Source organism: Nymphaea colorata, chromosome 6, assembly GCF_008831285.2.
Source record: "Nymphaea colorata isolate Beijing-Zhang1983 chromosome 6, ASM883128v2, whole genome shotgun sequence".
Classification (NCBI taxonomy): Eukaryota; Viridiplantae; Streptophyta; class Magnoliopsida; order Nymphaeales; family Nymphaeaceae; genus Nymphaea; species Nymphaea colorata.
In genome coordinates this window covers 661,611-688,082 of record NC_045143.1, presented here as the reverse complement: position 1 = coordinate 688,082, position 26,472 = coordinate 661,611, and the positions used below count along the sequence as shown (strand labels likewise).

General features: G+C 39.8%; 4 protein-coding genes across 8 annotated transcripts; 2 read left to right on the top strand and 2 right to left on the bottom strand.

Moving 5' to 3' along the window:
* Nucleotides 1-967: 967 nt before the first annotated feature.
* LOC116256031 (kinesin-like protein KIN-10C) lies at nucleotides 968-6,177 on the top strand. The gene is made up of 16 exons (XM_031632167.2): nucleotides 968-1,359; nucleotides 1,475-1,640; nucleotides 1,723-1,923; nucleotides 2,011-2,197; nucleotides 2,280-2,485; nucleotides 2,559-2,818; nucleotides 2,905-2,953; nucleotides 3,048-3,116; nucleotides 4,037-4,090; nucleotides 4,183-4,300; nucleotides 4,433-4,716; nucleotides 4,803-4,849; nucleotides 5,492-5,513; nucleotides 5,603-5,671; nucleotides 5,765-5,803; nucleotides 5,889-6,177. The coding sequence occupies exons 1-16, from the start codon at nucleotides 1,160-1,162 to the stop codon at nucleotides 5,931-5,933; spliced, it is 2,016 nt and encodes a 671-aa protein (XP_031488027.1). The 5' UTR covers nucleotides 968-1,159; the 3' UTR covers nucleotides 5,934-6,177.
* Nucleotides 6,178-6,197: 20 nt separating this feature from the next.
* LOC116256036 (metallothionein-like protein 2) lies at nucleotides 6,198-8,125 on the bottom strand. Its single transcript, XM_031632171.2, has 3 exons — nucleotides 7,980-8,125; nucleotides 6,767-6,847; nucleotides 6,198-6,436 (listed from the first exon to the last, which is right to left on the bottom strand). The coding sequence occupies exons 1-3, from the start codon at nucleotides 8,042-8,044 to the stop codon at nucleotides 6,343-6,345; spliced, it is 240 nt and encodes a 79-aa protein (XP_031488031.1). The 5' UTR covers nucleotides 8,045-8,125; the 3' UTR covers nucleotides 6,198-6,342.
* Nucleotides 8,126-13,106: 4,981 nt separating this feature from the next.
* On the bottom strand, nucleotides 13,107-19,215 carry LOC116256030 (uncharacterized). 5 transcript variants are annotated; one of them, XM_031632164.2, is made up of 5 exons: nucleotides 19,160-19,191; nucleotides 18,590-18,829; nucleotides 17,337-17,401; nucleotides 15,265-16,954; nucleotides 13,107-15,167 (listed from the first exon to the last, which is right to left on the bottom strand). In XM_031632164.2, exons 2-5 carry the CDS (start codon nucleotides 18,723-18,725, stop codon nucleotides 14,485-14,487), a joined length of 2,574 nt encoding a protein of 857 aa, XP_031488024.1. In that variant the 5' UTR covers nucleotides 18,726-18,829; nucleotides 19,160-19,191; the 3' UTR covers nucleotides 13,107-14,484. The 5 variants fall into 5 exon arrangements, with proteins under 5 accessions (XP_031488024.1, XP_031488023.1, XP_031488025.1 ...); XM_031632163.2 differs by lacking the exon at nucleotides 19,160-19,191 and adding an exon at nucleotides 19,012-19,156; XM_031632165.2 differs by lacking the exon at nucleotides 19,160-19,191 and adding an exon at nucleotides 18,923-18,944.
* Nucleotides 19,216-22,041: 2,826 nt separating this feature from the next.
* Nucleotides 22,042-24,143, top strand: LOC116256032 (fasciclin-like arabinogalactan protein 4). The gene has a single exon (XM_031632168.2). The coding sequence runs from the start codon at nucleotides 22,693-22,695 to the stop codon at nucleotides 23,968-23,970; it is 1,278 nt and encodes a 425-aa protein (XP_031488028.1). The 5' UTR covers nucleotides 22,042-22,692; the 3' UTR covers nucleotides 23,971-24,143.
* Nucleotides 24,144-26,472: the final 2,329 nt, after the last annotated feature.

Below are 26,472 nucleotides of genomic sequence, written 5' to 3'. Positions count from 1 at the left end.
ATAAACTACTCTTACAACATCAAGATTTGTTAGTGTAAAGATCATTTTTTTTTTACAGAAAAGACTTGAAATAAAGCATGATTTATATTAAATTAATATTTCTAACATTATAAGGTTAATATTTTGTTTAAAACATTTTTTAACATGAATTTAAGAGATTTTGTTTTGCTCCCATATCCCAGTGATCTGGTACCTACCAATCTCTTTCTCTCCCTCTATTATATATATATATATATATATATATAGTGTCATTTCATTATTGGATCTTAAAACTATCTCAAACTAAAACATTACACGAAATAATACGTTTTAAAATATCTTTTACATATTTAGTGTCTAATAAAAACAACAGAAAAATTATGGCAAAAAAGATTCCTCCTGTTTGTTCACCTAAAAAAAAAAAGCGCCAAAAGTATATTTTCTAAACGTTCCTTTCATCCCCATCAAGCACGCTTATGGAAAGTATAAAACTAACACTCCACCGCCAGATAGAGCGTCTGTGAATGGTACTTCCCATCAGAAACATTTAAGCACCTTCTGAATATGTTTCCTCCAAACAATCCAAGCAGCTTCTACAACTTTGGATTCCTCTCACATTTATATAATATGCACATTCGTATCCTTATTCAAATCCACCGACTAGGCAATGTTGCTGTTCAACTATTCTTGCATATTTGTTAATAATTTGATAAATACTACTTTCTCTTCTAGATATATTAAACTTCATAGTTCATTAACTTTTTAATTTACAAGTGATTTTGATTCGAGCCAGTTCGGCTGATTCTTTTATCAGTAACATTGACTTGAAAGAAAAAGTTCGGCGGTCCCACGTAGTTGTAGAAAGGAGGCTTCTGGTTGGTCCCACTCTTGTTCGGGGGATGACATTCAAAAATTCAAAAAAACCTATCCAAACGGTCAACTTGGGTTTTGACAAAAGCAAGATCCAAATTTATCTGTTTGCTTGGTTCATTTATTTCGACTTGAATAGCTCATAGTCATAGAGGAAACGATCCCTTTCAGGCTCTTCAACTCAACGGATTTGCTGTCTTTCCTCGTCTGATTGAAGAAAGGAAAGGAAAGGAAAGCTTAGTAACCCGTCTGAAGCGAAGTGACATTATCTGTCTCTGTTTTCCAGTTTCTTGATCTTCTTGCTTATGAAATGGCGACACCCATCTCAAACAAGCACCTCCCCGCTGGTCTCATGGAGTCCAAGGTTAGAGTTGTGGTGAGAATCAGGCCGTTCCTGCAGTCGGAAATGGATCCTTCCGGCAAGGAGCCCCTTCCCTGCGTCTCTTCCGTCATGCAAGAAGATGGGTCCAGTCATGGAGTCGATGTTCATCTCCAAGATCAATTCACGAGGTTGGAGTGTTGCGGATTTTCTGCCAAAAACTTCCATGCGTCAAGATTCCTAGTTCTTTTGTTGTTCTTTTCTATCCTGTTTGTGTCTCTGAGACGGGACTCGGTGTAATTGCAGTAGGAACGAGTGCTACAGGCTCGACTTCTTCTATGGACAGGACAGCGAAGTTGGCCAGATTTTCAACAGAGATGTCAGCCGTCTCCTTCCCGGGGTTCTTCGTGGAGATAATGCTACTGTTTTTGCATATGGAGCAACTGGTAGTGGAAAGACATATACAATGCAGGTATGCATTCTTGGGACCCTTCTTGTCCTGTTGCGTTTCCATTTCTCTTGTTTGCATCTTGCTAAAGTTGGTGATGGATTAGGGGACGGATGAGCATCCTGGACTGATGCCATTGACTATGTCGAGCATCATGTCGATGTGTGAGATGCACGGTTACTTGCTAGATATTTCATATTATGAGGTTTACCTTGATCGGTGTTACGACTTGCTCGAGCCTAAGATGAAGGAGGTGTCTGTACTGGAGGACAGAGATGGTAAAATTCAACTGAAGGGTCTTTCTCAGGTGAGTTTTGTTTTGTCACGATCGCATGTGCATAACCAGAGGGGAACACGGATGTGAATTTCTTTACCGCGTTTGAATATGTTTCAGATACCGATACGGTCAATCGAGGAGTTCCGTCAAGTTTTCTCCCAGGGGATTCAGAGGCGTAAGGTGGGGCATACTGGCCTCAATGATGTATCCAGTAGAAGCCACGGAATTCTTATGGTTTCAGTATCTAAAACAGAGGGTTTGAACACTTCATTAGTCGGGAAGATTAACCTTATAGACTTGGCAGGTTCATCCGTTCGGCATATCTTATGAGCAACTTCATTTTGTCATTGTTAATGCACTTCTTCTCAATATGGCAACTTGTGCAGGCAACGAAGACAACAGAAGAAGCTGCAATGATGGCATCCGGCTTCAAGAGAGTGTCAAAATAAACCAATCTCTGTTTGCCCTTTCCAATGTGATTTATGCATTGAACAGCAATCAGGCCCGTATTCCATATAGAGAAAGCAAATTGACCCGGATTTTGCAGGATTCTCTTGGTGGTACTAGCCGGGCCCTAATGATCGCTTGCTTGGTAAGCGTTGCAGTAGTCTTTTTCTTTTTCATCAACTCAGATACTGATGGCCACTTCTGCTTCTGCATCACAGAATCCAGCATCATACCAAGAAGCTGTTCATACTGTAAGCTTAGCAGCTCGATCTCGCCAAATTGTAAATTATGTAGCTCCAGGTAGGAAACAGGAAACTCCAAGAGAAAAGGTTGACATGGAAGCAAAGCTTCGAGCTTGGCTTGAATCCAAAGGCAAGACAAAGGCTACACCAGTCAGTTCTGCAAAGAAGGTAACATCATTTAAGTCTTCCGGGAGAGTTAAACTGGCCAACAAAATGCCTTCCGACTTAAGAGGGAGGTAATTTTACTTTTTTTGAGTTTAAGATAGTTTCAATGTCTTGGATGTAAGAGTATCTTAATCATACTTTCCTTTTCTCGGCACAGAAAACTTTTTGAGCCCCAAACGGCGGGTCCTTTGAGAGAGACTGCAGAGGTAAGTCCTCTCCTTTGAGAGAAAGACATCCTTTTACCTTTAAAAGCTTCGGGTAACTGTAATCTAAAGGCTTCATGTCTTTTCCCTTTTTCAGGATAACTGCTCAACTAATTTCTCAGCGATTGTTCAGATACCAGAATCCCAGAAGGAAAAAGTTTTCCTGGTTAAGTTTCTTTTTTCTGTAGTAGAGTTTATTTTGTTACTTCATGCATCTGTTAGGATTCTTTCTTCCAAAAAGGAGATTCTCAGAAACATAACACAGTGGCTTGTGCTAATGCACTTGTGGAACAATTTAATGATGGTCCTAATAGTTAACCATATAGCATAACCTGCATATCTATCCTATGCAACAAGTTGTATTGAAGTAAAAAAGTAGTAACTTGATTGGCCAACTTCCAGATCTTGCAGTGGACAATGTTATTCTTTGACTTGCTTTTAGTTGGTAGTCGTTTATTCAGGACAGCAATTAGTGTGAATTTGGGGTGCATTCTAGTGTCCTCGAGCGCTACCGTTGTCAGCTTCTTGTCATAAACTGCCGAGAGGTCGAGCTTGCGTAAAGACAGATGAGTTTTAACTGGCTAATTTCTGTAAAAAATGTTATTTGATGCTAACAGTAGTAGAAGTTGGAGTCCGAATCAACTGAAGCAATGCTTGAACTGCTCATCGAGTATCGTTTTTAGGCTCTGAGAAACATGATTTCATGTCCAAGAATATCACTAGAAAGTCAAGACTCCACCATGGAGGTACACATAATGACCTTTTATTAGTTGATGAGGCCATATAAGCTGTACTGAGTTGATCACCTTTTGCTCGTGTTTGGCTCGTGGAGCCTAGTTCATGAGTTTGAGCAAATCTTTCTTCTGTTCCGATCCATGAATAAGTAGCTCGTTGTCATTTCCCATGACGGCTTATTCTTCTCTGGGACTTTTGGCTTAACTATTGCAATTTTATGCCACATGAAGTTGCTCAAGGAACTGATTGCTCATGTTTTCTATTCATTCCTTGTCATAGCACTTGGCTTGATTATCGAAATTTCGTGCAACTTGAGATTTCTAATATGAATGATATACTTTTTGGTCTCAGGAAAGCTCGTCATCCATGACCTCAGTATCTATGGACTGTTGTGTCTTTAGCGAGGTTTGCTTCATACTCATTCCACTTTTGTCAGAAACTCTTGTACGAATATTGCATCACACGGCTTCACTGTACAAACAACTACTCTTTTGCAGGCTGTATTGTATCTTAAGGATGATGACGGCTACAAGTGCATGGAAACCACACATCATAACAAGGAAGTGGAGGTTGCCAACGAGAGCAACTTCTGGATGCCTTTAACCGCTATAGTTGGTACTTATCAGTAAATAAGGCTCAAATACTCTAGTACTGGCTTCAATTATTTTAGGAGTTTCAGGAAGGGGCGAGCTATGCATTAAAATAATGCAGATTACTGATTTCAACAATTTTATTTCCTTTAATCAGATCAGTTTATGGATAAGGAGAACTTGATGTCTCCAACGGCCACCATCCAGATGAGAGCACAGCAAAGTCCTTCAAGGAATGTACTTTCTCCAGTGAACACGAATATTAGTGGGTCAATACTGGAAGATACACCACACAAGCCTCAAGCCAACGAAGTTCCACGTCATTCAAAAGCTGCAGCAGTGACTGTGCCACGTGTCCTGAATCATGATGATGATGATGATGAGGCACTTCGTGAAGGCACTCCTCTTGACAAATTTCATGCACAAGGATCTAGTTTGAAGGTAGACAACTTTGAATTCTTTGCTTGGTTTTCTCCATTAACTTGACTGACTGATTTTTTTTTTGGTTACTGTGTGGTGCTGAGCAGAATTCCCTCATTAAAGGATATCTGAAATTATTGAATACAGCTAGCAGGTAAGCCACATCTGGTGTTATGTGTATGTTTCTTGATATCATTGCATTGGAAGCCACATGCAGCAAAAAGTATAATTTCACAGTGACTATAAATTCCTTTGGTGTTCTATGAGGTCCCGGGTCATAGGTTCAGGAAAAGTAAATCCTGACAAATCATCTATTTTGAAGTTGCTGAGACTTGAGACGGGCCTATTGAATTTGCTTGACTTTTGTTGCAAATTAACAGAAGGCTGAGTATCGCTTGCTTGGTGCTGTTGTGTTTTTACTCAGACTTGCGTGGTGTCATTTTTCTCCCTCTGTATGGGTAACCTGGTTTGAACAGAAACCTCCCAGATTAAGCTAAGACATAACCTGAGTAATAAGCTATTGAACCTTAAGTTAAACCCTTAGGAAAGTGTCTCAGAGGTCTTGTCGGCAAACTTGCTAGTTTGTAATTCCATGGAGGTTATGAAGAATATTCTGGTCCATTAGTCATAAGATTCAACTTGCTTAAGGTCACTATCTGCCTCTACATCCAATCAATGCAAAAAAAGCAATTCATTTGCTCCATAATTGGAATTAGGTAGATGTATTTTTGCGTACTTTGTTTTGATTTACATGTAGAATTAGACTAATCCTTTCTCCTGGCTTTTTCAATTACAGAGAGGAGCTAATGGGCTTAAAGGTGAGCTTCCTAAAGAACATAAGTCTAAGGTCTCCTAGATTCTTCCGTCTAAGATGCCTGCTTGACAAGTATAACTTTCCTTTGTACAGGGTATTGGACAGAAAAGGGCAGATTACATTCTCAATCTTAGAGAACAATCACCACAGCCTATCAAAACAGTAAGGAAACCTTGTCCCTTTCTGTCCGTCTTATCTAAGCTTGATGTCTGGATTCATAAACTCATGTGCAAGTTATCTGCCTGGTTGTTGTAGCTATACGATCTAGAGAAAATTGGCATGTCGTCCAAGCAAGTGAGTCTCATCTCCATACATGTAAAATCATTACCAGCAACCATGCAATTAAGCCTTTAGGTTCTAACGCTTTCACTATCCTCAGGTTGAAGGCATGTTCAAAAGAGCTGCAAGGAGCTTCTTCACTTAGACGATTTGCGGAAGTCTAACCCTCACAAACCGGAGATTGATTGCCAAGTTTTCACCCCTAACAGATTGGAGTGAGCAGATCGATGTGAAGTTCAACCAACTCATCTGACAGATACATGGTTAATTGTATCTGGTGCTTCCTGTAACATTGTACTACTAAATTTATCCTGAAAGCCACGGAAAAAATAGATGCCGTGTATGGTAGACCTTTTTCCTATTAAAGTATATTGTTATATTTAATTCCAGATGCAAGGGCAAGACTTCCTTAGACATGAAAGGTTTCAGGACATAGTAGTTACTTTGAGAAAGGGAAGAAGATACAAGTACACCTTTTTGACCGCTGCATCGTGCACAAAGGCCACCATGCAGTGGTCAATTATTGCTCATTAACTATGTTATTCCCGAGCACATCAGTTGCAGTTGCATGGGTTGCAAGCACAGTTGCTGCCGCAGTTGCATCCGCCGTTCTCGTACCCTTCGTTCATATCAGCCACTTCAAAGATCCTGTGATCGAATTAGTGTATGTTAATGCAGCTCTGATGATTCATTACAGAAGGCATATGAAGAGATAAAACAAATAAGATAGTCAAGACACACATTTAGCATGAGTTGCGTACAACAGCAATATGCTTGATGACAAAGGCAGTCATAAAACAGAATGGTTTATTGCATGACACAGAGCAAATATGAACTACATATAAGATAATCAAAATCACATAGCATGCATGACTTGTAACCCCCCATGAACATAGGCAAGACATTAGAGAAATCAGAACAATCCCTTGTAAGCAGTATAGAGAAGAGGCCGGATATAAGATAATCAAAATCACATACTTAGCTTGAGCAGCGACCCCCATGACGCTGATCTGGACTTTGTTTTCTCTGGATTCAGCAAGATCAGGGAACATTTTGCATCTGCAACCATGAAAAATTGCCTTCCGTAAAAACTAAGTGGAAGAAACCAATGAGGACAACTTTGGATTTTCAATTCTCAATTTTCTTCTAGCTAAAAAAAGGCAAAGCAATTCATGCAAGTATATCGATATGACGGTCGGTACCAAAGTGAAATATTGCCGTTAACAACTATCAAGCCCTGATGCCACACAAAACGTTCAAAACCTTTGATAAATCATTCCTAGAGCAAATATCTTTTTCTCTTTTTTATCATGACAGAAGCACGAAAAGCATTTATGTATGAATCGTAACCAGATATTTTTTCTGCAAAATTAAGATTCGTAGGCAAGTGATTTTCGATAGAAAGCCAAAACTTTGAAAGTATTGATCAGTTTTAAAACTGAAAATCCTAACTAGTTGGATATTTAGTCATTTCATGAGTTAATTTTCATATGTATAGATACCTATATGTAATTTTGGTTTTTATAATGAGCTGAAACAGAAACTGGTCTTAATATAAAAGAAATAGTGGTTTCCTATGTTATATAAATTTTTTTCATGGAGACCTCAAAAGATTCTGCTACCACCAGTTTCTGTCTTTGCGTTTCTTCCAGTTGGATTCAAGTACGTTTTCACTTTGGCTCGTGTTATAGTATGATGATTTAGCATGAACACGTATAGTTTTTTGGAATATTCAGTTCTATCACGAATATCACAATCATTTTAATGACTTTTAAAGAACATTAAACAGTAAAAAAATGTAAACATTAGCTACAAGTGGCAGGACCAGGATGAATTGTACAATGGTCTTACGATCCTAGTGTGTGTGCACACACAGAGTGCACAGCGGGAGGGAGAAAGAGAGAGAGAGGGAGAGAGACGTTGTGTAACATTGCATGAAGCCAATGACAGTTGGACACACGAAAAGCATTGCAGTAAAAAAGAGAATAGAAAAGCTGCATGAAGCAGCAGAAAAGAGTCATGTAGGAGATTAAAGAGAGAGAGCACCCGAGTCCCGTAAGGTTCAACCAAGTTTAGGAGGATACAAAATACATAACCATAAAAGGAATAGGGCCTGAAAATTTGAAAGTTAGACAGAAAGAAATACATGAAAAACCAATACAACATTACAAAGGAAAGAAGAGGCGGGTACCCTCCACAGCCGCTGCCACAGCTGCAGCCAGATCCACACCCACAGTCTCCTCCGCAGCAAGACATTTTCCCACTCTAGAACTCTCTTTGTAATCAAAATTCTTTCCTCGGTTTCTTTCTTTTCTTCCCTTCTCTCCGTCTTGTGCCTCTCCTTGCCGAAGGACGCCTGATTATATAGAGCAACTAGAAGAGGAAGGAGCCCTTCACCACCGTAAACGTGGCATGTCAATGGGTCCCGGCAGCTATGTCCTTATCCGGCTTCTTCCTTCTTATCTTCACTTTTTGACCACCTAATAGTTTCACAATAAGAACAATATTTACGTTATACAACAGTTCTCAAATTGGTGCCTACTTTTACAAAGAAACATTTGAGAAGATAACTTGGTTCTTTGATGCTTCTTTGCAAGACCATCTTAAAAGGTCAGTTTGGCCCCCAAGTGAGTAGTGGTTGTGCTCTTTTCACCATCATTACCACTTTTTCCGTCCATTATAAATTGCCTCCCTTTTAGGAGCAGACAAGATCAAATTGGGATCACAAAAAGAAAGAACCTAGTGCAAAGTAAAGTAATAGACCTTCTTTTGTATGCTTGGAGAAAGAACCACACTGTTGTTTGTGCCAAGTAAACTTATGCTACACTGCAACTCATACTAATTTCTGGCTGCGTTGTCTTTTTAATGGCAAGAACATTCATGAACACCAGTAACTCTGATGAGCCAGCAGCAATGCAGAATAATAACAGTTCAAATTCCACTGAAACAAGTTATAGACTTGGCATACCACACTTCAGCTAGAGCATAGCTCAAATGAGCGGGTTGAAATGCATTATATGGTGTGTCCTCTGTTTGGCTAGCAGAAGCTATGTTACAATGAAGCACATGGATATCTCATCCTAGTACTGACATAGCTGTGGATCCTGTAGGCAAGGAGATTAATCCTCATACTCACCCAAAATTCAACTCAATTTGTTCGCCGATATACTTTGATAGCTGAATCCGAATCATTTACTGCTTGATTATCTTTGAGCAAGGTTTCCATGACATATAATGGATCATTGTGGCAGTTTTCTGTAGTCTTCGTGTTGGGATTCCTATGTTGTTCGATGAAAGAAAATAAGATAATGAGAGGACTTGTACTTCCCTCTTATCGTGCTCTTAATCACTGTATTATATGTAGTAGCCAAGGTGCTTCTAATACTCACCTATGCTTTTTGAAAGGGTAAATTATCAACTGTTCAATTTATTTTTACATTATTAATTACCAAAAGATATGTTTCTCTTTTTCCAAAAGCTTGCATCACACTTCTGTCATTTTCTAAAATAATGTAAGAAACAAGATCGACGCGTGTGAGTTCTGTTTCGCCGTGTTTAGTCATACCATTCATCTATCCTTTCAACGAGATCAATTAGAAGACAACTGTTATCTAATATACAGAACTGATTCTGTCGGTTTCTTGTCCATTGGACGGTCCACAAAAAATATAAACTGCCTTCGACATCATAATATTCAGCAGAGGGGGACGGAAACCAGAGCCTTCCATTGTTGAAAACATGCCTAAACCACCGCCATTGCCGTGGTAAATAGTTAAAGGACACATATAACAATGTCTGCTAGTCTGCACTGGATTAAGGACTTTCAAAGTTTAAGATAATGTGGCAACTAGTACTGCTGGTGACATAAAGGGATCTGGAGGGTTCTCAGTGACTTTACCCATCAGTGGAGTACAGCTGATTGACGTTTGGCCCAAACTAATAGCCATATTCAAGAGCCCCTGCATGCAACATGTCTCATGTAGATTGGACCTATAGAAAGGTCTCCAATAGAGACATGCAACATGTCTCCTCCGAATTGGATTTATAGAAAGAAATCCAATGGAGAGAGAGAGAGAGGTGAAGGGCAGACACAGCCACAACCTTTGTCCTTAACTCGCATCCCAGCTTCTTTACCTCAATAATATCAACCGCCATGTAACACTCATAGGAATCAAACATGAAAGGCGTTATGTATGCGGTGGCATGAGTAGGGTAGTTTTATAGAACCGAATCTATGGGGCTACCAATTCAACTATTCATCTAAATCAATTGTGAATCAACCAAGGTATTAAAAACCCAAAAAAATGAATGGAGAAATATGTAAACATAAAAAAAAAGAGATCTTAAAATATTAGAAAAATGATTAAAAATTAACATATACCACTCTTGCATCGGCCACATTGATTCGATTCAAGTCAGCTGATTCTGATAACATTGAAGGAGGAACCACCAACACTCCTTGAGCACCCAACATCAGCCATTTATTTGCAGGTTTTATGGTAACAAGCAATTATCGAGGGGTTTTTGGCTGACGTTTTATGGCAACTTGCTGCTTCTATCCTGAATGGAGAGCACAAGTACTAAACATTTATGCGTATATTTCACCCTAATTAAACTTAGGACGATGAATTTGCTGGTTTTGCTTCAGCAATTCCTTCGCTGTAAGCCCCTAAATATCTCTGTGAGGTTAAAGCATTTACAACCCAATTCTTTTTCCTAATGGAGCATGACACCTGAGTTGAAAGATGCACTGTTGCCATCACTAATGTCGACACTGTATAAGACCTTAGAATTAGAAAAAAAGGAGGGGGATAAACCTCTCACTCACCCAGAACAAATGGATGGTTCCGTCAAATGATTTTATTGATTTTAAGGTCTAGTTCAAGCAAATTGCAGAACCAACCAATTTAAAGAAGCTAAGGAGAGACACTAGTGAACTGGCCATGGTTTCGTATGTTTTAGTTTTAGACGTAAGAGAAACCGGATTGGAGAATAAAGATTCGTTAGGATTTTAGCAAGTCTGATTAAACTGGATCTAGCCTAATCAGATTCGTATTTGCGACTTAAAATTGAACCTAGATCTGAGCTATTTCAAATCCATCATTTTTTTGCATGTGCCCAACATCCGTAGCGTATTTTATGCAATTTGAATTCAGATGCAAAACTGAATCCTATAACTGAACTTTGATTAATAACTCAATTTGTTTATCTTCATCAGACTCCAAATGGATCCGAATTCGAGGCCACTAAGCTGTTGATCTGTGTTTTCGTGGATAAGTCAGGTTTACCCAAAAACGTGCCCGCAACAGAAACCGGACCGGGGAGATGGCGATGTAGGCGTAAAAAATATGAATATAGGTTATCTGGTAAATTTAAGCCGTAAAAAAAGAAGGCCTATGATGATTCATCTCTTTAGTTCGGAGCCGTGGCTTCGGGAGATAAGAATATAGATGGCAGTGGAGATGAGGGTGGGAGTAGATGGTTTTAGGCTAACCGTATGGGAAAATTTTCTCCTCAAATTGCATGAGTGTCACTAGATGTCTTCTCTTTTTGTCTTTATCAAGGGATAACCGTGTTACAGAATCCAGTCAAGAAAGAACTGATTTTCTCTTTTGAATATAATGCTTAAGAGCAGGTAATTGTAGTTGATGATGGCAGTAGTGATGGTACCTCTAAAATAGCGCTTGAACAGGTAAAAAAGCACACAATTGATGTTTTAAGGGTTATTATTCTTGGAAGAAATCAAGGGAAAGGAGCAACAATTAGGAAAGTGAGATATCTTAGCCTTTTCTATTTCCTGTAAAAGTTCAACTGGACATTTCTGACATTGTTTAAAATCCTAGATTTTTGTTTTACATTTGGTCAATATTTTTTTCTTTTAATTTCAGCTTTCACTAAGGCTGCATAATTTTGTGTTTTCAGTTACCATTTTCCTTGATTGAGGTTTTTATATTCTGCAAGCACGGTAAAACAGGGAATTCTTCATGTATGTGGTGCACTTCTTTTAATGCTTGATGCTTATGGAGCCACCAAAGTCATTGACCTTGGGAAATTGGAAGAACAGGTTCTCCAGTGCATTTTGGTCTATGTTGTATTGTGTTCTTGCCCCAGCTGATGTAAATGTTACTTGACATTTGTGGTTGTCATACATTGCTTCAATGTGAACTCTTGGCTTACCTGCTGTTGCTGTGATCCTAGATACTTATGTCAACTAAGAAGAAATTCAATTCCATATAAGGTGATTGTCCTATCAGTTCTGCTCTCAGCTTCTCTGAAGTTTCAGTTGTTGCATTTGGTTCTCGTGCCACCTTGAGAAGCAAGCTTTAGCTACAGTAGGTTATTTTCCCTTGCTTTTTCTCTCTCACCATTCTCAGCTTTTCTGATATTTTCCTTTACTATTTCAGTGTAAATGGTACCGGAACTTCTTGATGAAAGGCTTTCATTTGCTAGTTCTGCTTACTGCTGGATCAGAAGTTCGCGACACACAGCTTGTTTATTTACTAAGAATTTCTCCCATATTTGTTTCCTTTCTGTAAGTGGAAAGGAAACAAAAGCTTGTGTTTTTGCTAATGCAACTTTTTCCCTCCTGCAGTGTGGTTTTAAGATGTTACAAGAGCTGCTTCTCCCATGTTTACTATGCTTTTGAGGAAGTAAAGATGGATTTCTGTTAGAGCTAAGAATATACTTTACCATGCACTGTTGTGTGATATGCTGAGAATAGAAGTTCTTAATGTGAGAAAAATGATTAAAAGTAGAGGTAAAAAGAGCTCGAGTGGAACATAAGCTTTACTCATTGTAACTTTCAAAGTTGACAAGATCAATCCTGCAATTTTGTTTATAGTTGTGATTGATACTACAACTGTTAATACAAAAAATACACTGGCAGATGCAGACAACTACTTAAAACACTAAAGCATTAAAAAGTTAGGAGCAACTAGTGGAATGTCTTATTCGCCTGCCAAAAAAAAAACACAAAAAATTTTACCTTTTGAATGCATATTTGACGAGGAAAACCATTTCCTTATTAAACGTAGATAATACATACTAAAGGTAAAAAGGTAATTGGTAGAGGGTTCTCATCTTAGTGAACAATTAGCTAAAACTAAGTAACCTATTTTATTTTTTCTGAAAATTTTATACTTAGTATTTGGAGGGAAATTTATAAATTTCTTAAGGTCTCCATGTCTGTTCATCTTTAGAAACCTATTGTTTCATTTTTCTGAGAAAGACATGACATTTATTTGCTTGTTGATTTAAGTTATTTTTAAGTAATTAAGGGGTTTTAGGGTCACTAACATGTTTAATAGTTAATACTGCTTCAACAAATTTTATAATTTTTTGTAAAAATTTATGTTGAAAGACATTAAAGGCATGCTCCTCGTTTGTCTTAAGGTGCTTCATTGTTACGCTTATAAGACCTTGATGTCACTACCAGATGAGTTAACTTGCTAAAATATGAAAGCTGTTGCATGAGCCTACTGAAGTTGCATAGACTGGATACTGTTGAATTGTATGAGCCATGGCCTTTTTGTCTCAATTATATAAGAATGCTTGATCCATGTCCTGCGTCAACAAACAAAAGTTTTTTTTGGCTGGCAGTGATTAACATTCTGCATTTATTTGTAGCTAATTTTTTGTCTTTCTCTTCTAAGGATTTTCACTTCAGGTGGTGCTTCGATGTTGAATTGGTATACTTATTCAAAAGTCTTAATATCTCCATACTTGATATCTCCGTCAGGTGGACGGAGAATCCTGGATCCAAAGTGCACATGTCAAGTATCATGCACATGCTTATTGAGCTCATGCTTGTTTGTGTTGGTTATGGATTAGGATTCTGGAAATTCTTGAAATGGGTTCTATTTGCTCTTGCGTAAAACAATGGAAGATTATTTTGAACACAGGCAAGTCAAGATTTTGTGAAGGGTGACAAAGGGATGAAGTTTGCCATAAATGGTGGGTCTTCTTATATTTCTACTGATAATCTCAGCTAGTGTTCATGCACAGAGATTCTTGTGATTATGTTATGATGCATACAACCATGGCCTTGAGGGAGGGGGAAATGTTAAGCAAGCAGAAATATTTGGACCATTAGTTTTCTGGTTCGGCAGTTACATTGGTCTTGAATTTTTTGACCTCGTTGATCATTTTTGCGTCATCATTTCTTATAGCACATAGGCAACAACTTGTTTGATTTCACACTGTAGATGGAGTAGGCCTAGTTCAGTCAAGAATACATTTCGTTGTACCTAAATTGCTTATTATACTAATTTGTTCTATTGCAACTTTAATTATATATGCATATGGTAATCAGTCAATCACAGCATGTGTTGGTAGTATTAGTAACATTTATGTTCTACCTATTCTGCAAGAACTAGATATGAACTGCCTGACCCTTTTTGATATGTTTGTATTATTCGGTGCATGCCTTTGCTAAAACAATGGTTCCTATTCTTACAAATTGTACTCTTATGTAATACAGAAAGGTCTCCTATTGGTTGAATGCTGTTTTCTGCAGGTCATAATTACACATTTACGTATGCTATTTCCACATGGATGATCAATCAGCTGTTACATGGACTATGGGGTCACAATTGACTTTCTATATTTGGGGCGCAGAGAATTAAATGGCTGCATAGTGCATACACCAATCCTTCCATGAAGACATCAGAATAAACATAACAAGTTTGATAAATGACTTAGATAATCTGATAGAGAGCATCATCCAACAAATCATTTGTAATTAGTGATTCGAGCTCGATCACTATGCTCTTTGCTTCTGCTTGCACATCCATCCAACCATTGCTCTTTGCCAGATCCCTTGTCACTAGATATTCCACTGATGGATACAATTGTGACTGAGATTCAAGGTGCCAACTTATTTCAGCCCACACCTCATCAAGGATGTACTTTCCTATAGGCATTGTTCTAGTACGTGATGTCAAGGACATAAACCGGGGATACTTTTTGAATGACCGTTCATAGATTTCTAGCAATGCTTCATTGATGCAGTCAAACAGCAATTGGTGGTTGCAAGCAGTAACCATGTTAACTCCTGCAATGTCACTTGTAGGTAAAGTTCCCACTTCATTGAACAATAGAGGATCCATTGGCTGTTCTCGTGAATGCCATTGTGTGGGGGATTCGTCGCCCCTAAGTCCGGAAGCCTTAAGCACATCCATTACATATGTGAAATCAGCTTTGTCTTCTTCATCACCATGAGTGTATAGATCATGGGAGTTGCCATTGTCAGCTGAATCTTGGTTAGCATGAACAGCAGGTATAGCAAGTGCATCATGAGGAACTGCTCCATTACATTGGTCTTCTTGTGGAACAATGGAATCTTTTCTTTGGAACTCATGCATTTGCATGGGCACTAAACCTGCAACAATAACATTATTGCCTTCATATTAAAAAGCTTGGTCGGGGGAAAACATATTGAACAGCAGAAAGGAAAGCAATGAGTAGAAAATAGTTGCCTTCTTGGTCTTGAAATGTTGATGTGCTTGAGGGATCTTCCACATGATGTGAATTACCTTCTTCAAAATGGCAATCCGTAAAGGAATCTGGGCTTGTGTCAGTTGTTTTTGCAGTACCTGTTCCAAGTTCCTGATGCTGTACCTCACTGTTTTCTGGGAAATGCAGAGGTGGACTTCCAGCGCTTTCTTCATTGTCATCATGTACTATATCCAATTCTGGTTCTCCATAAACTTCCATGACAATGTTTTCTGTGTTCTTTGGTTCTCCATTGTGGATTTCTTTTCTATGATTACCATCAGAAGGTATTTCTCGTAGACTAGCTGGCTCCTCAGAACATTGATCTCTTCCAGATGTTGTTGATTCTATATCCTCATTCAAAACAGTGAAGGTTGTTGGATGATCTTTAATGTTACTCTTAGTGACAGATGAATTCAACTCTCTATTGTTGAGGTCATCCTTTATACTGCTTGATGGACTTGGGCAACTGTCAGCATTGCTTCTTGCTTGTTCTCTGTTCACACCACATGCAGTAGTCTCTTTATGTTGGTCCACTTTCTCCTTCATGTTATCCTTAGTGCCATATGGGACTTTATGAAGGATCCCATCCATGGAGATGTGTAGTTGCTCCTTTCTGCCATCTTTAATGGCTTTCTTGAGCCTGTGTTTTAAATCTCGAAAACGGTTGCCAGCTTTTTCACTTTCTGCCCTACTGAGTTTATTTGTTGAGCTCAGTGAGGGATCCAGATCTTTGTTACTTCTAGGTGTTCCACTTGCAGGTTTCATGACGGTTGCACGTTTTGGTGGATCAGAGCTTTTGTCCATCCTGTCTGCATCCTTTAATGGGTTAGTGTTCTGTAAGTCTAGTCTCCGATCCTTGTCCTGCTTTTTCTTTTGGTGCTTCACATCCTTCAATAAGTTAGTAGGCTGTAAGTCTAGCGGTGAATCCTTGTCCTGGGGGTCTTTTCGGAGTTTTGTGAACCATCTCTTCCCTTTCATCTTATGCTTGGGATCCTTGACGTGTTTTTTGGTTGAAGAATCGGCATTTGTCAGTGATGAAGAGCAAATGATGTCGTTCTCTTCATGAAATGGCTGCTTGTCAGGGGTCTCTCTTTCTGCCAGGGGATTAGGGTTTTGTAGAAGTTCCAGAAATAGTTCTCTGTCAGTATTCAATATCTCCAGTGCATCCACGAAGTCTTTTGACTGATGCAACAGCATATCTCTTGCAAGGTCCTTGGCATCTACATAATTATGGTTTAAAATGGCTTCCTTTGCTTCATCCAGTTTTTCTTGAAGAAGGGCATGCTTCTCAAGTAACTGTTTTCCAAGTTCATCAAGTTGATCATAGCTGGAGTCGCCACCATAATTCATGATCCAATGACTTTCATCAGATGGGTTATTCCATCCGCCCTGCTCTGGCAAAGAATTTTTCTCGTACACAGCATGAGTTTCCATGTCTTGTGATAAATGGAGGCTAGATGCTGAACTCTCAGCAGCAGGCTCTCCTAGGGAAGCGATGTCTCCAAGGTCTGTATCAGAGAATGAAGCAGTAAACGTTGCTGGTATGGAGGTAGAGGTGGCGCTTGATCCTCTTTCTGGTTCCTTGGATATTTCCTCAGCCATGAGTATTTTTATTAGTCTGCCGCTGTAGCTGTGTACTGATGAGCTCCTTTCCTTATAATTTTCATTAACCTGAAGATGGTGCACATTAACTGCCAGATAGGTGAAAAATCTTGCATGTGAAACCAAACACTTGCTCAACCATGCACACATATATTTGGTTTCCCACCATGTTTGATTCAATCTTGCACACGTTTTTAAGTTTACTCGGTCATTATATTCTACCCACATCCCCACAGAAAAAAAAAAAAAAAAGACGCACACAGAGAGAGAGAGGGAGAGAGAGAGAGAGAGAGAGAATCCATTGAGGGAGTCTAAAGACTGAAAACTGCTTGTTTCTGGGAATTTTTCTCCGTAGCATCCGGATGCACCGTAAAAGGTCTGGGTGTACTGGCTTCTTCTCAAACATAACGAACGAGCAAGAAAAATATGCCATTCATGATCTGATACTTACTGGAACTTTACCATCTGCTGTATCTTCTTCGCGTCCACCTGCTTTTTTCTTTGAGGCTTTAGCACCTGCATGCAGTCGTTGGAAGTCAGTGATGATTTCCCTTGTTGAACTGAGGCACGAGTCTGACGGAAAAATGGTCTGAAGACTGAACATAAGGAGGGTCTCAAGCGCCGCTTGGATTAGCCTTGGCGCTTAGGAAGGTTAAAGAGTTCAATACCTGGATTGCTCGAGCCACCTTTCTTTAAAACAGGCAGAAGGAGGCTACATGGGTTGGGGGCATTGTCTCCAAGTATACATACAGGTGGTCGTAGGTGGAGTATGGGACGGAGCCCTAAACTATGCTCTCTCCTAGACATGAAACCTGCTGACGCCTTCCTGAGGAGGAGGCTTCTCTCATTAATCCATATTTTACCAGTTCAGTTCATATGGATTTAAATTGGTATTCAAGTTACCATAGTTTAATTTATACGTACCAATTTGAATAAAAGCACGTTTTTTTTTTGTTGAAACACCAGATGTGGGTTTCAACTGGTGCAAATTAAGGGTTGACGAGGTTCCATTTAAAGGGAAATGTTGCTTTATGAGAAAACACCTTAGACAGTGTAAACTTGACGTTCCCCCTTCAAAGAGTATCATAGTTGGAGAATCAATTATTCTTACCTGCCTTGGACTGATTGGTGGACATTCAATTAATTAGCTCCCGTTTTTTTTATGAATCTAACGTTGAAAGAGTAAGGATTTTATTAATTGGCACTTCTTTTTTTTTTTTTTTTCCTGTTCCCTTGCAAACAAGAGACTGGTTCATAGTCACAGTTGCTTTTTTCATTTTTGGCTACATGGATATGGATCGTCCATGCATCATGTGTATCATTTTTGGTGGGCAATATTTGGGTTAGCGAGAATCTTTACCAGATTATGGTAACACTTGAAATGCTTTAACCTCGTGATTTTAAGTATGACCTTCTAACCAAGTGGAGGGAGAGCTCTTGATGACTACTCTTTCGGGTGAGTGAAAGGTTCATCCCTACTGTTCGGAGCGAGGCGAGAAGGGCCTCCATTCCCCTTGTCCTTGGGGTTCTGAGCTGCGTTGACGTTAGCGATAACAACAGTACACCCTTCAACTTGGATGTCACGCCTTATCATCTTAAGACGCATGAGCATAGAGCTCACGAGAATCAAACTAAAGACATGTTTTTGACAGAAGAGGGTTCCACTCTTCATTTCAATAACATTAAAGGGTCTAAGGATGCTACCTTTAGCCTGCTTTGCTTCTAACAACATTTTCCTCGCGAGCTGGTGGCGGTTGTGGAAATGGAAATGATGAAAGAGGTTCCACATGCAGCCTGGGTGATCTTTAACCTCAATTTGGCTCCGTAACTTTCTTGCCATTGTTTGGATTAAGGAAAGAGTAGTTCTCAACAGCAGCGGCAAAATAGTGGTGATTCAACTACACCTTAATTCTGATAGCCGGACGCCCCGTGACAGATTCCTGCCTGTTATTGACATACATAAAAAAAAGGAGATATTAACATGCTGGCCAAGATATACTTAGTTTGGTACCAGAAGGAGGCAAAGAGATGAGCTACTGGATTGAATTCTGAACTTCAAACACTGCATGCTGAACAGGGAAGGAGAAAAAGAAAACCATGTAAACTCCGACGTAAGGTAACTTTACTGTTTCACATTTATTGAAGTGAAGCATGGCATGTAACACAGGATTTGCTGCAGATTTTGGAATAGAAATTGGAGGACGGAATGAGTTTTTGGTATGCCTACCCATTGCATTACAGCTAAGGAGAAAAGAGAATGGAGGAAAAGCAAACCAGGAGACATGATGCAACTCAGGAGATTGCACAGGAGAGGGGAGGGAGGAGAGGGGAGAGGGGAGAGAGAGAGAGAGAATGACGTTTGAAGCCATAGTTATTTTTAGGTTTACTATGAAAGATTATGTGGATGGATACCTTCCATTGCTACCTTTCTTTTAGCGCAGAAATAGGGTAAGCTAGTGTACCTCCTCCTCTCGTCTCGCCTCTCTCTCTCTCTCTTTTTCTTTATTTGCCTGTGAATTCATGAGATGATGCATGATTCGTGTTGGTCCAGCAAGTTCTACTCAGCAAACGTCTTTATTTCCTTTTTCCTTTTTTTGGGTTCTGAGAAAAGATGGAAAAAGGAGTGGGAGTTAATTGTAAGGCTAAAATTATAGAAACCCAGTTGATATTGCTGTTCATCTGGATAAATATGGCGGATGCAAAACCAACATTGTCATAATGGACCCGACGATTAGAATCAATGGAAAAATTGTTCAATCGAATAGTCGATTAAAAGGTGGCATGTGTCATGAACCATTCACTTTTATTGCTCTTTAATATATATATATATATATTTATATATTTGCCAATTTCATAACCAATTTAGCTGAGAATCGTCAGCCTAACGATTCATATCCTCCAAATCTTTTAGGTCGACGGTCTAAGCTTCTTAAAAAAATGTATAGCCTCCTTTAACATTTTCAATAAACTATTGTAAAAGCCTAGGCTGGAACTTTTTGATTGATCCTTTTTCTAATTATAGGTAAGATTTTATGTGGATTTGAAAACCAATAAACAAATATAAAAAAAAAAATTCAGATTTTTTTTTTTTTTGCCCCACAAATCCTACCCACAGACGGCAATTGATTGAATCCGCGACTCATCCATTTGAGCATGAGGAATGCTGCATCTATTTGGTTTGTTTTGCTTGAAACGAAGCTAGGACGGTGACCTGAGATTTTGGGAATAGCAACATGCACCTGGCTAATTTTCTTAAAGCAAAATTGGACCGTGTTTGCAGGATAGGCACATAATAAATAAGTTTAAAGAACAATTTGCATGGCTCGGTTCAGAGTAGCATTCAGCATCCTTACCCGATCCATTTATTTCAAGACCTTTTTAAAGGCAGGGTAGGGTGGCCACAATGTGGCTCTACCAAAAAGGGAAATCCTCTACGTGTGGCTTCTCTTTTCCCTCTCTATCACTCGCACTATTTGAATGCCAAATTGCAAAAATTCAATTTTCGGGAAGCCTATATTTAGCTAGGCCAAGTTTTTGGTTAAAGAGGAGCTCCTCCTTCTTCTCATCCTCCGTTCACGACTGCTTTTGAACTTGAGTAGACTAGCAGGTGCCTCTCTCTCTTTCTTTTTTTTTTTCTTGAAAATTTGATAAGAAATTATTGAAAATGAATCTTTAAATATAGACACATTATGTTTTCCACCTTTTATGTTTAAATATGCAAAGATTCATTTTCAATAATTTCTTACCAAATTATCGATGAAAAAAAAATAAAGAAACACCTGCTAGTCTACTCAAGTTCCAAAGCAGTCTTGAACGAGGAGGATGAGAAGATTATGCTTGGTCAAGTGTCTCGTCATTTTCCAATCGCCACATGACTAAGAGACAGCGGAGCTGGAATCCTCCAGTTGAGTGGATCTCAAATATTACCACCTTCGCGCAGTTGGGTGTAGTCAACTGTTAAAAGATCCCCAAATGAAGAAGTTATTACCTACTTTCCCACCACATATTAATTTCCTTCACCATTATCTAACCAGAATAGAATATGTGCCATATTAATTAAAACATAGAAAGACTCCGGCTCTTCCAACAAGTTAAAACAGTAAATGAATCTTCCGAGAGCAAAAAACTAGCTCTGATTGAGCGGTTGAGCCAGGGTTAATGAACCGGCGTTGCCGATGAGCTGGATGGGATTATCTAATCAAACCCCAAATATATTTATGCAGTGTCGGCAGCAGCTAGCTAGATAGAGACCGCAGTGAAGGCTTTCCAAACTCGCATTCAAGTTCAAACTCATCCACGCGTGGACCAAGATTGATTTGAATCTAAATTTATTGGATATTGAAACGTCAAATAATACCACTGTTAATAATACATAAGCTTAATTCTTACCGAGTAAAACAAGTCTTCATTAAAATCGTGTACTTCCGGTTGTGAATCGCCAAAAAAAACAAAAATCTAGAAATTCAATTTTTGTAACAAATAAATAGTTAAAAATATATAACATGAACTAAAACTCAAAAATATATATAAATAAAGCGTAACAGGGAATCAATTGGGCTGATTTAGGCCGATTCTAATGAACATTAAAATTGGGCAAACCTTAAGTGGAAGGAAATCTAGTCAACAACAGCAGGACACGGCTTCTAGGAGACTGCCTACTCAACCCTTACGTTTGGCACATTTTAACGTCCTCATTCTCTAGGCTTCTGGGAGACCATCTAATCAGAAAACGAGAAGGACCAAACCTGCAACATAAAAAAATATAGGCAATATTATTCTAATGTGCAGGAGATATTTTCAAAAGAATATTAAACTCAGAAATCCACAACCTACCACTATTTCAAGATTTAAAAAGCGCGTGCAACTCTTTCATTGAATAAGCATGACTAAAGATTATGATCAGATTGCGTCCGACACAGCTTGTACGTAGAATCTATCTCCCTCTCTACCGCAACCCTTTCAACTTTGTATACTTTTTTTAAAGAAAGTATAGTTTTTGAGTTAAAAAATATTTTCCAAGTTAATTGAAAAAGGATTTTAATTCCACACACATACTGTCCATACTTTCTGAAACAACAAAAAAAAAAAAAAGAAAAAGAAAGATGGCGAAAAGAGAAAAGTAGAAATTTACGCATTGGCTTTTCTGGATCCGTCCATTAAAATGCCGCGGTGGCGGTGACGCTAATATCAAGCTACTGACATCTGGGCCGTCCCCCCCCCCCTTTTGACTGCTAAAAAAGCAGAGCCATTTATTTCTTCAAAAGTCCAAACCAAAATGCTTTTATTCGCACCTACCAAGCTCGGAGCTCCCCCGCAGGACGACGATCCGCGTCCTTTTCCTGAAAAGGGAAGACCTGACGCGCAATCTTAAAGCGTGCCTCTGCCAAAAACAGTAAATGCTATGCCCCCGACGGTAATTCGCCAGTTCACCTGAATTACTGAAATCTCCTCCGACTAGCGCTTAGCACTGATCAGGAAGGGTAAAATGGTCAAATGCTTCAAGTAAAAAAAAAAAGTTACTCTTTGCTAGATTAACCAATCTGACAACAGAGAAAGGTGTCGCTGGTGCTGGAACCTGAGAATGTCTACGTGGATTACAACGCTGTCCCTTCCTTCTGAAGCAAATAACACTAATATGGCCACCACAGAAGGATAATACCGTCATTTAACCAACTGAGTAGGTAAAAGGAACTTAGTTAATCAAACTAAATGAATAGAGAAATAAATAAAAACGTCCTTCCTTCTATCTCAGTCTCTTCTCCCACCCTGCGCTCACTGGAAAGCCACTCGGGCCCTTTTCCCGGAAAATGCCGCCAGCGCCGGGGAATGACGTCCGGCGTCGCTCCGTTTTTACGTTGCTCGTTATCATCGTCTCGCTTCATCCCGTGGTCGGCTTCAACGTGACCACATTCCTATCGTCCATCCCGGAGCTCTCCTCCTTCAACCACCTCCTCTCCGCCACCGGAGTTGCCGACGACCTGGCACAGCGATCGTCCCTCACGATCCTCGCCGTGCCGAACCACATATTCGACCCCTTCCTTGCTTCCTCTCCTCTCGGCAGCCTACCTTCCTCCCAAATCTCCGACGTCCTCCGTTACCACATCCTCCTTCAGTATCTCGACTGGCCCGCACTCCGCCAGATCCCGGCCGCCGGGAAGCTTGTCACCACGCTTTTCCAGACGACCGGCCGCGCCGTCGCGAACCTCGGGGCCGTGAACCTCACCCGCGATCCGCTCACCGGCAACGTCGCCCTTCGCCCGCCTGGGCCATCCGGGCCCTCGAACGCCACCGTCGTCTCGCTCGTCCGCGCCCTCCCGTACGTCGCAGCGGTCTTTACCGTCGACGGCCTGCTCGTTCCGGCGGGATTCGACCCGTCGGCATCGGTGAGTGGCCCGCCGGTGCCGATCAACATCACGAGAGTGCTGATCGACGCGAAGGACTTCAACGTCGTCGGGTCGATGCTGGCGGCTTCCGGGGTGACGGCCGAGATCGAGTCCGACGAGCGGGGCGCGGGGATCACGGCCTTCCTCCCGACGGACGAAGCCTTCGCCTCTCTGTCCGGCCGGCGGATCCAGAGCCTATCGGCCGACCAGAAGGCCGTCGTCCTCAAGTACCACGCGCTCCACTCGTATTACCCCCTCGGCTCCCTGCAGTCGATCGTGAACCCCGTGCAGCCGACTCTGGCGACGGAGGAGCAGGGCGCCGGCAGCTTCACGCTCAACATCGCGAGGGCGAACGGCTCTCTCTCCATCAACACGGGGATCGCAGCCGCATCGATCACTCAGACGGTCTTCGACCAGAACCCCGTCGCAATCTTCGGCATCTCTGCGGTGCTGCTGCCAAGGGAGATCTTCGGCCCCGAGAGAATCGACCAGACAGGGGGGGACGGTCCCCAGCCTGAGAGCTCGCCGGCCCCTGAACTCTCCGCCGATTCGCCGGATTCCGGGATTCCTCCGTCGAGTGCGGCGCCTCCGCCGGGGAGCGGCGTGAGCGGGGGGAGCGGTAGCGGTGGCGGTGGAGAAGGAAGGGGTCTCCGGCTTGCGGGGATTTTGGGGGTTTTAGGTTTTTGTTGGGTCGGCATGTAAAGAAATGTCTTTTCTCTTTTCTTTTTGCCCTGTCTTTATTTTCCTTCCTTTGTTTATAATTTCTGATACGTGCTGCAGAAACAGCAAAGTTTTTAGGACTGTTGTCGAGCGGAAAGATTGTTGTGTCAGAAAATTTTAGAAGAAAAAGTGGGAATTTTTCTCACATGCAAACACACGTTGGTTGCTCAGATAAAATTTACTTCAGGATTAAGTATCCACTTAGGTGCCAAGCCCAAGCGTAGGAATTAATTTGAACTGAAGGATTGGTTCACATGTTTTCTTCTCTCTTCCGATCTTTTACTGAATTGTGTTTGCTGAATCGTGTTTTAAGGGGTTTAGTAAATGGCTGGTCAAGTTAGGGGGGTGGTGAAGCGACACATTTTTCAGTATAAATGATGAACATTTCTTACAGATAAAGTGGTTTGCGAGTTGATTATGTATCTTAGATGCATATATCTGCCGAGGAATTTTGAAATGCAAGCAAACATAGATTTTTTGTCTGTTGGGAATAACTGCAACATAAACATGCTTCAAGTGGCAGCCACATCTACAAGGGTTCAAAAATCCATCTAATTGCTTCTCTTCAACTAGAATTTTAGAAAAAAATTTACAAAAAGCCACCTAACGTTTGAAGTAAATAAGAAATTACAACTTATCTTTTAAAAGTTAACCGCTCGACATATGAGATAACTTTTGGAAAGAAGGCTCCCTACTGACAGAACATATTAATTTTTGATATAAATGCTCCTCTCTTCTCATGACCACTAAAAGATATTTTTTGTTCTTCAAGAATGGTATCCCTATCATTTTATATAAAAAATTAATGTTTTCTATTGAAAGGCAGCCGATTGAAAACTCTCTCAAAAATTGGAGCGCATATTTGTTAGGTTTTCAAAGTTGGAACTTTGATTTGTTGTTTTCTCAAGCCTTTGGTGCTCTTTTGTAATATTTTATATATTGATATCCTATTTAGAAATATTTTTGGCTCTGCCACGCAAGTAGTTCATGCAGTTTGTAAAAAAAAAAAAAAAAAAAGGCACAAGCATAAAATCGCGTTTGGTTTCCAAGTGAATCATGACCAAGTTCACGAACATAAAGGGTGTGCGTGGATGACACCCTAAAAAAAGTTGTTTGAAAAAATCATAGATATGAAAGAAATGGTTTTTTTTCTTTATAATTTTCTGAAAATTAGTTTGTGTGTTTGGATGACACATCCAAAACTCATTTCTTTGGGAATTAACTTGTGGTGGCACCAGATTATTCATTATCTTTTAAAAACAAAGTCTTCTCAAAACTTATTTTTAAAAAATCCTGTTTTTGATGTTACCCAAACACTCTAAAAATGTTATTTTGAAGGCAAAACGTTGTTTTGTCTCTAAAACGCCGTTTTGAAGTGCCAGCCAAACACCATCTAAGCTTTTTTGGACTTGGTGTTGTAAACACCATAATTCAAGAACTTGTTCAGTTTTATAGGAGCCTAAATTTTAGCAGCCAGACATATCTCAAAAAAAAAGGCTGACTTTGTGATCTAATTATGGTTCTTTAAAGGTTGTTTGACAGTAAGAGTGTCATGTAAATGTTACATGAATCTATCTCAAAGATTACGATAGATTCATGCAGCACTAAAACATGTGTTTCATGAATTTGTTATAATCTTTAGGTCAAATCATGGAACACTTACCATATGAGTGTTTCATGAATCTGCCCCAAAATTAGAGTAAATTAATAAAATTATTAAACAAGTGTTTCATGAATCTTTTTCTATTATAAGATATATTCATGAAACACTCACATAATATTGATAATGTCAAATAGCTTTTTAGGGGTCATTTGGTAGCAAGCGACACTTTGTGAGCATATCATGAATCTACTTAAAGATTGAGACAGATTCGTGGAACACTAGAGCCATTGTTTGAGAAACCTACCATAATCTTCATGGCAAATTCATGAGACACTTACAAAGTCAGGTTCACGTAATTAGACACCTATTCTGGATGTAATCAAACAAAAATGAATCTCATTTAGCAAGTAGGCTTGTTTAGGCAGTTCTTGGTTTCAAATTATTTATATTGTTTAAAGTCATCTTGGCTCGGCCTAAATTAGTAGGGGCACTATATTATTGGATCTAGCTTTCCTACCAAATCTGAATAAACAGATCCGGATGAGGTTGGATCTGTCTGGCCAAACATTGGAATCTTCAAGAATATTTTATGCTTCTGGTCCCTGATCATCCATTTCAATGCCTTTGATTGATACCTTGTTGAAAACAAGGTCTTTTCATGGAAAAACCATCAACATGTTGTGAGAAATGCGGCTCATATTTTGACTGCCACCCACAAAAGAACAAAGTTGTGTAATATTTTTTAATTATATTTTTACTTGTCAAGGACAATATTTTGGAATTGTCCCATGTTGGTCAGCGTGTTCTAACTCCATTTTCTTGAACTTAAGGGTCTCTCGCTACTTAGTAGCGGAGTTACATGTGGGCTGGTGTCGACCATT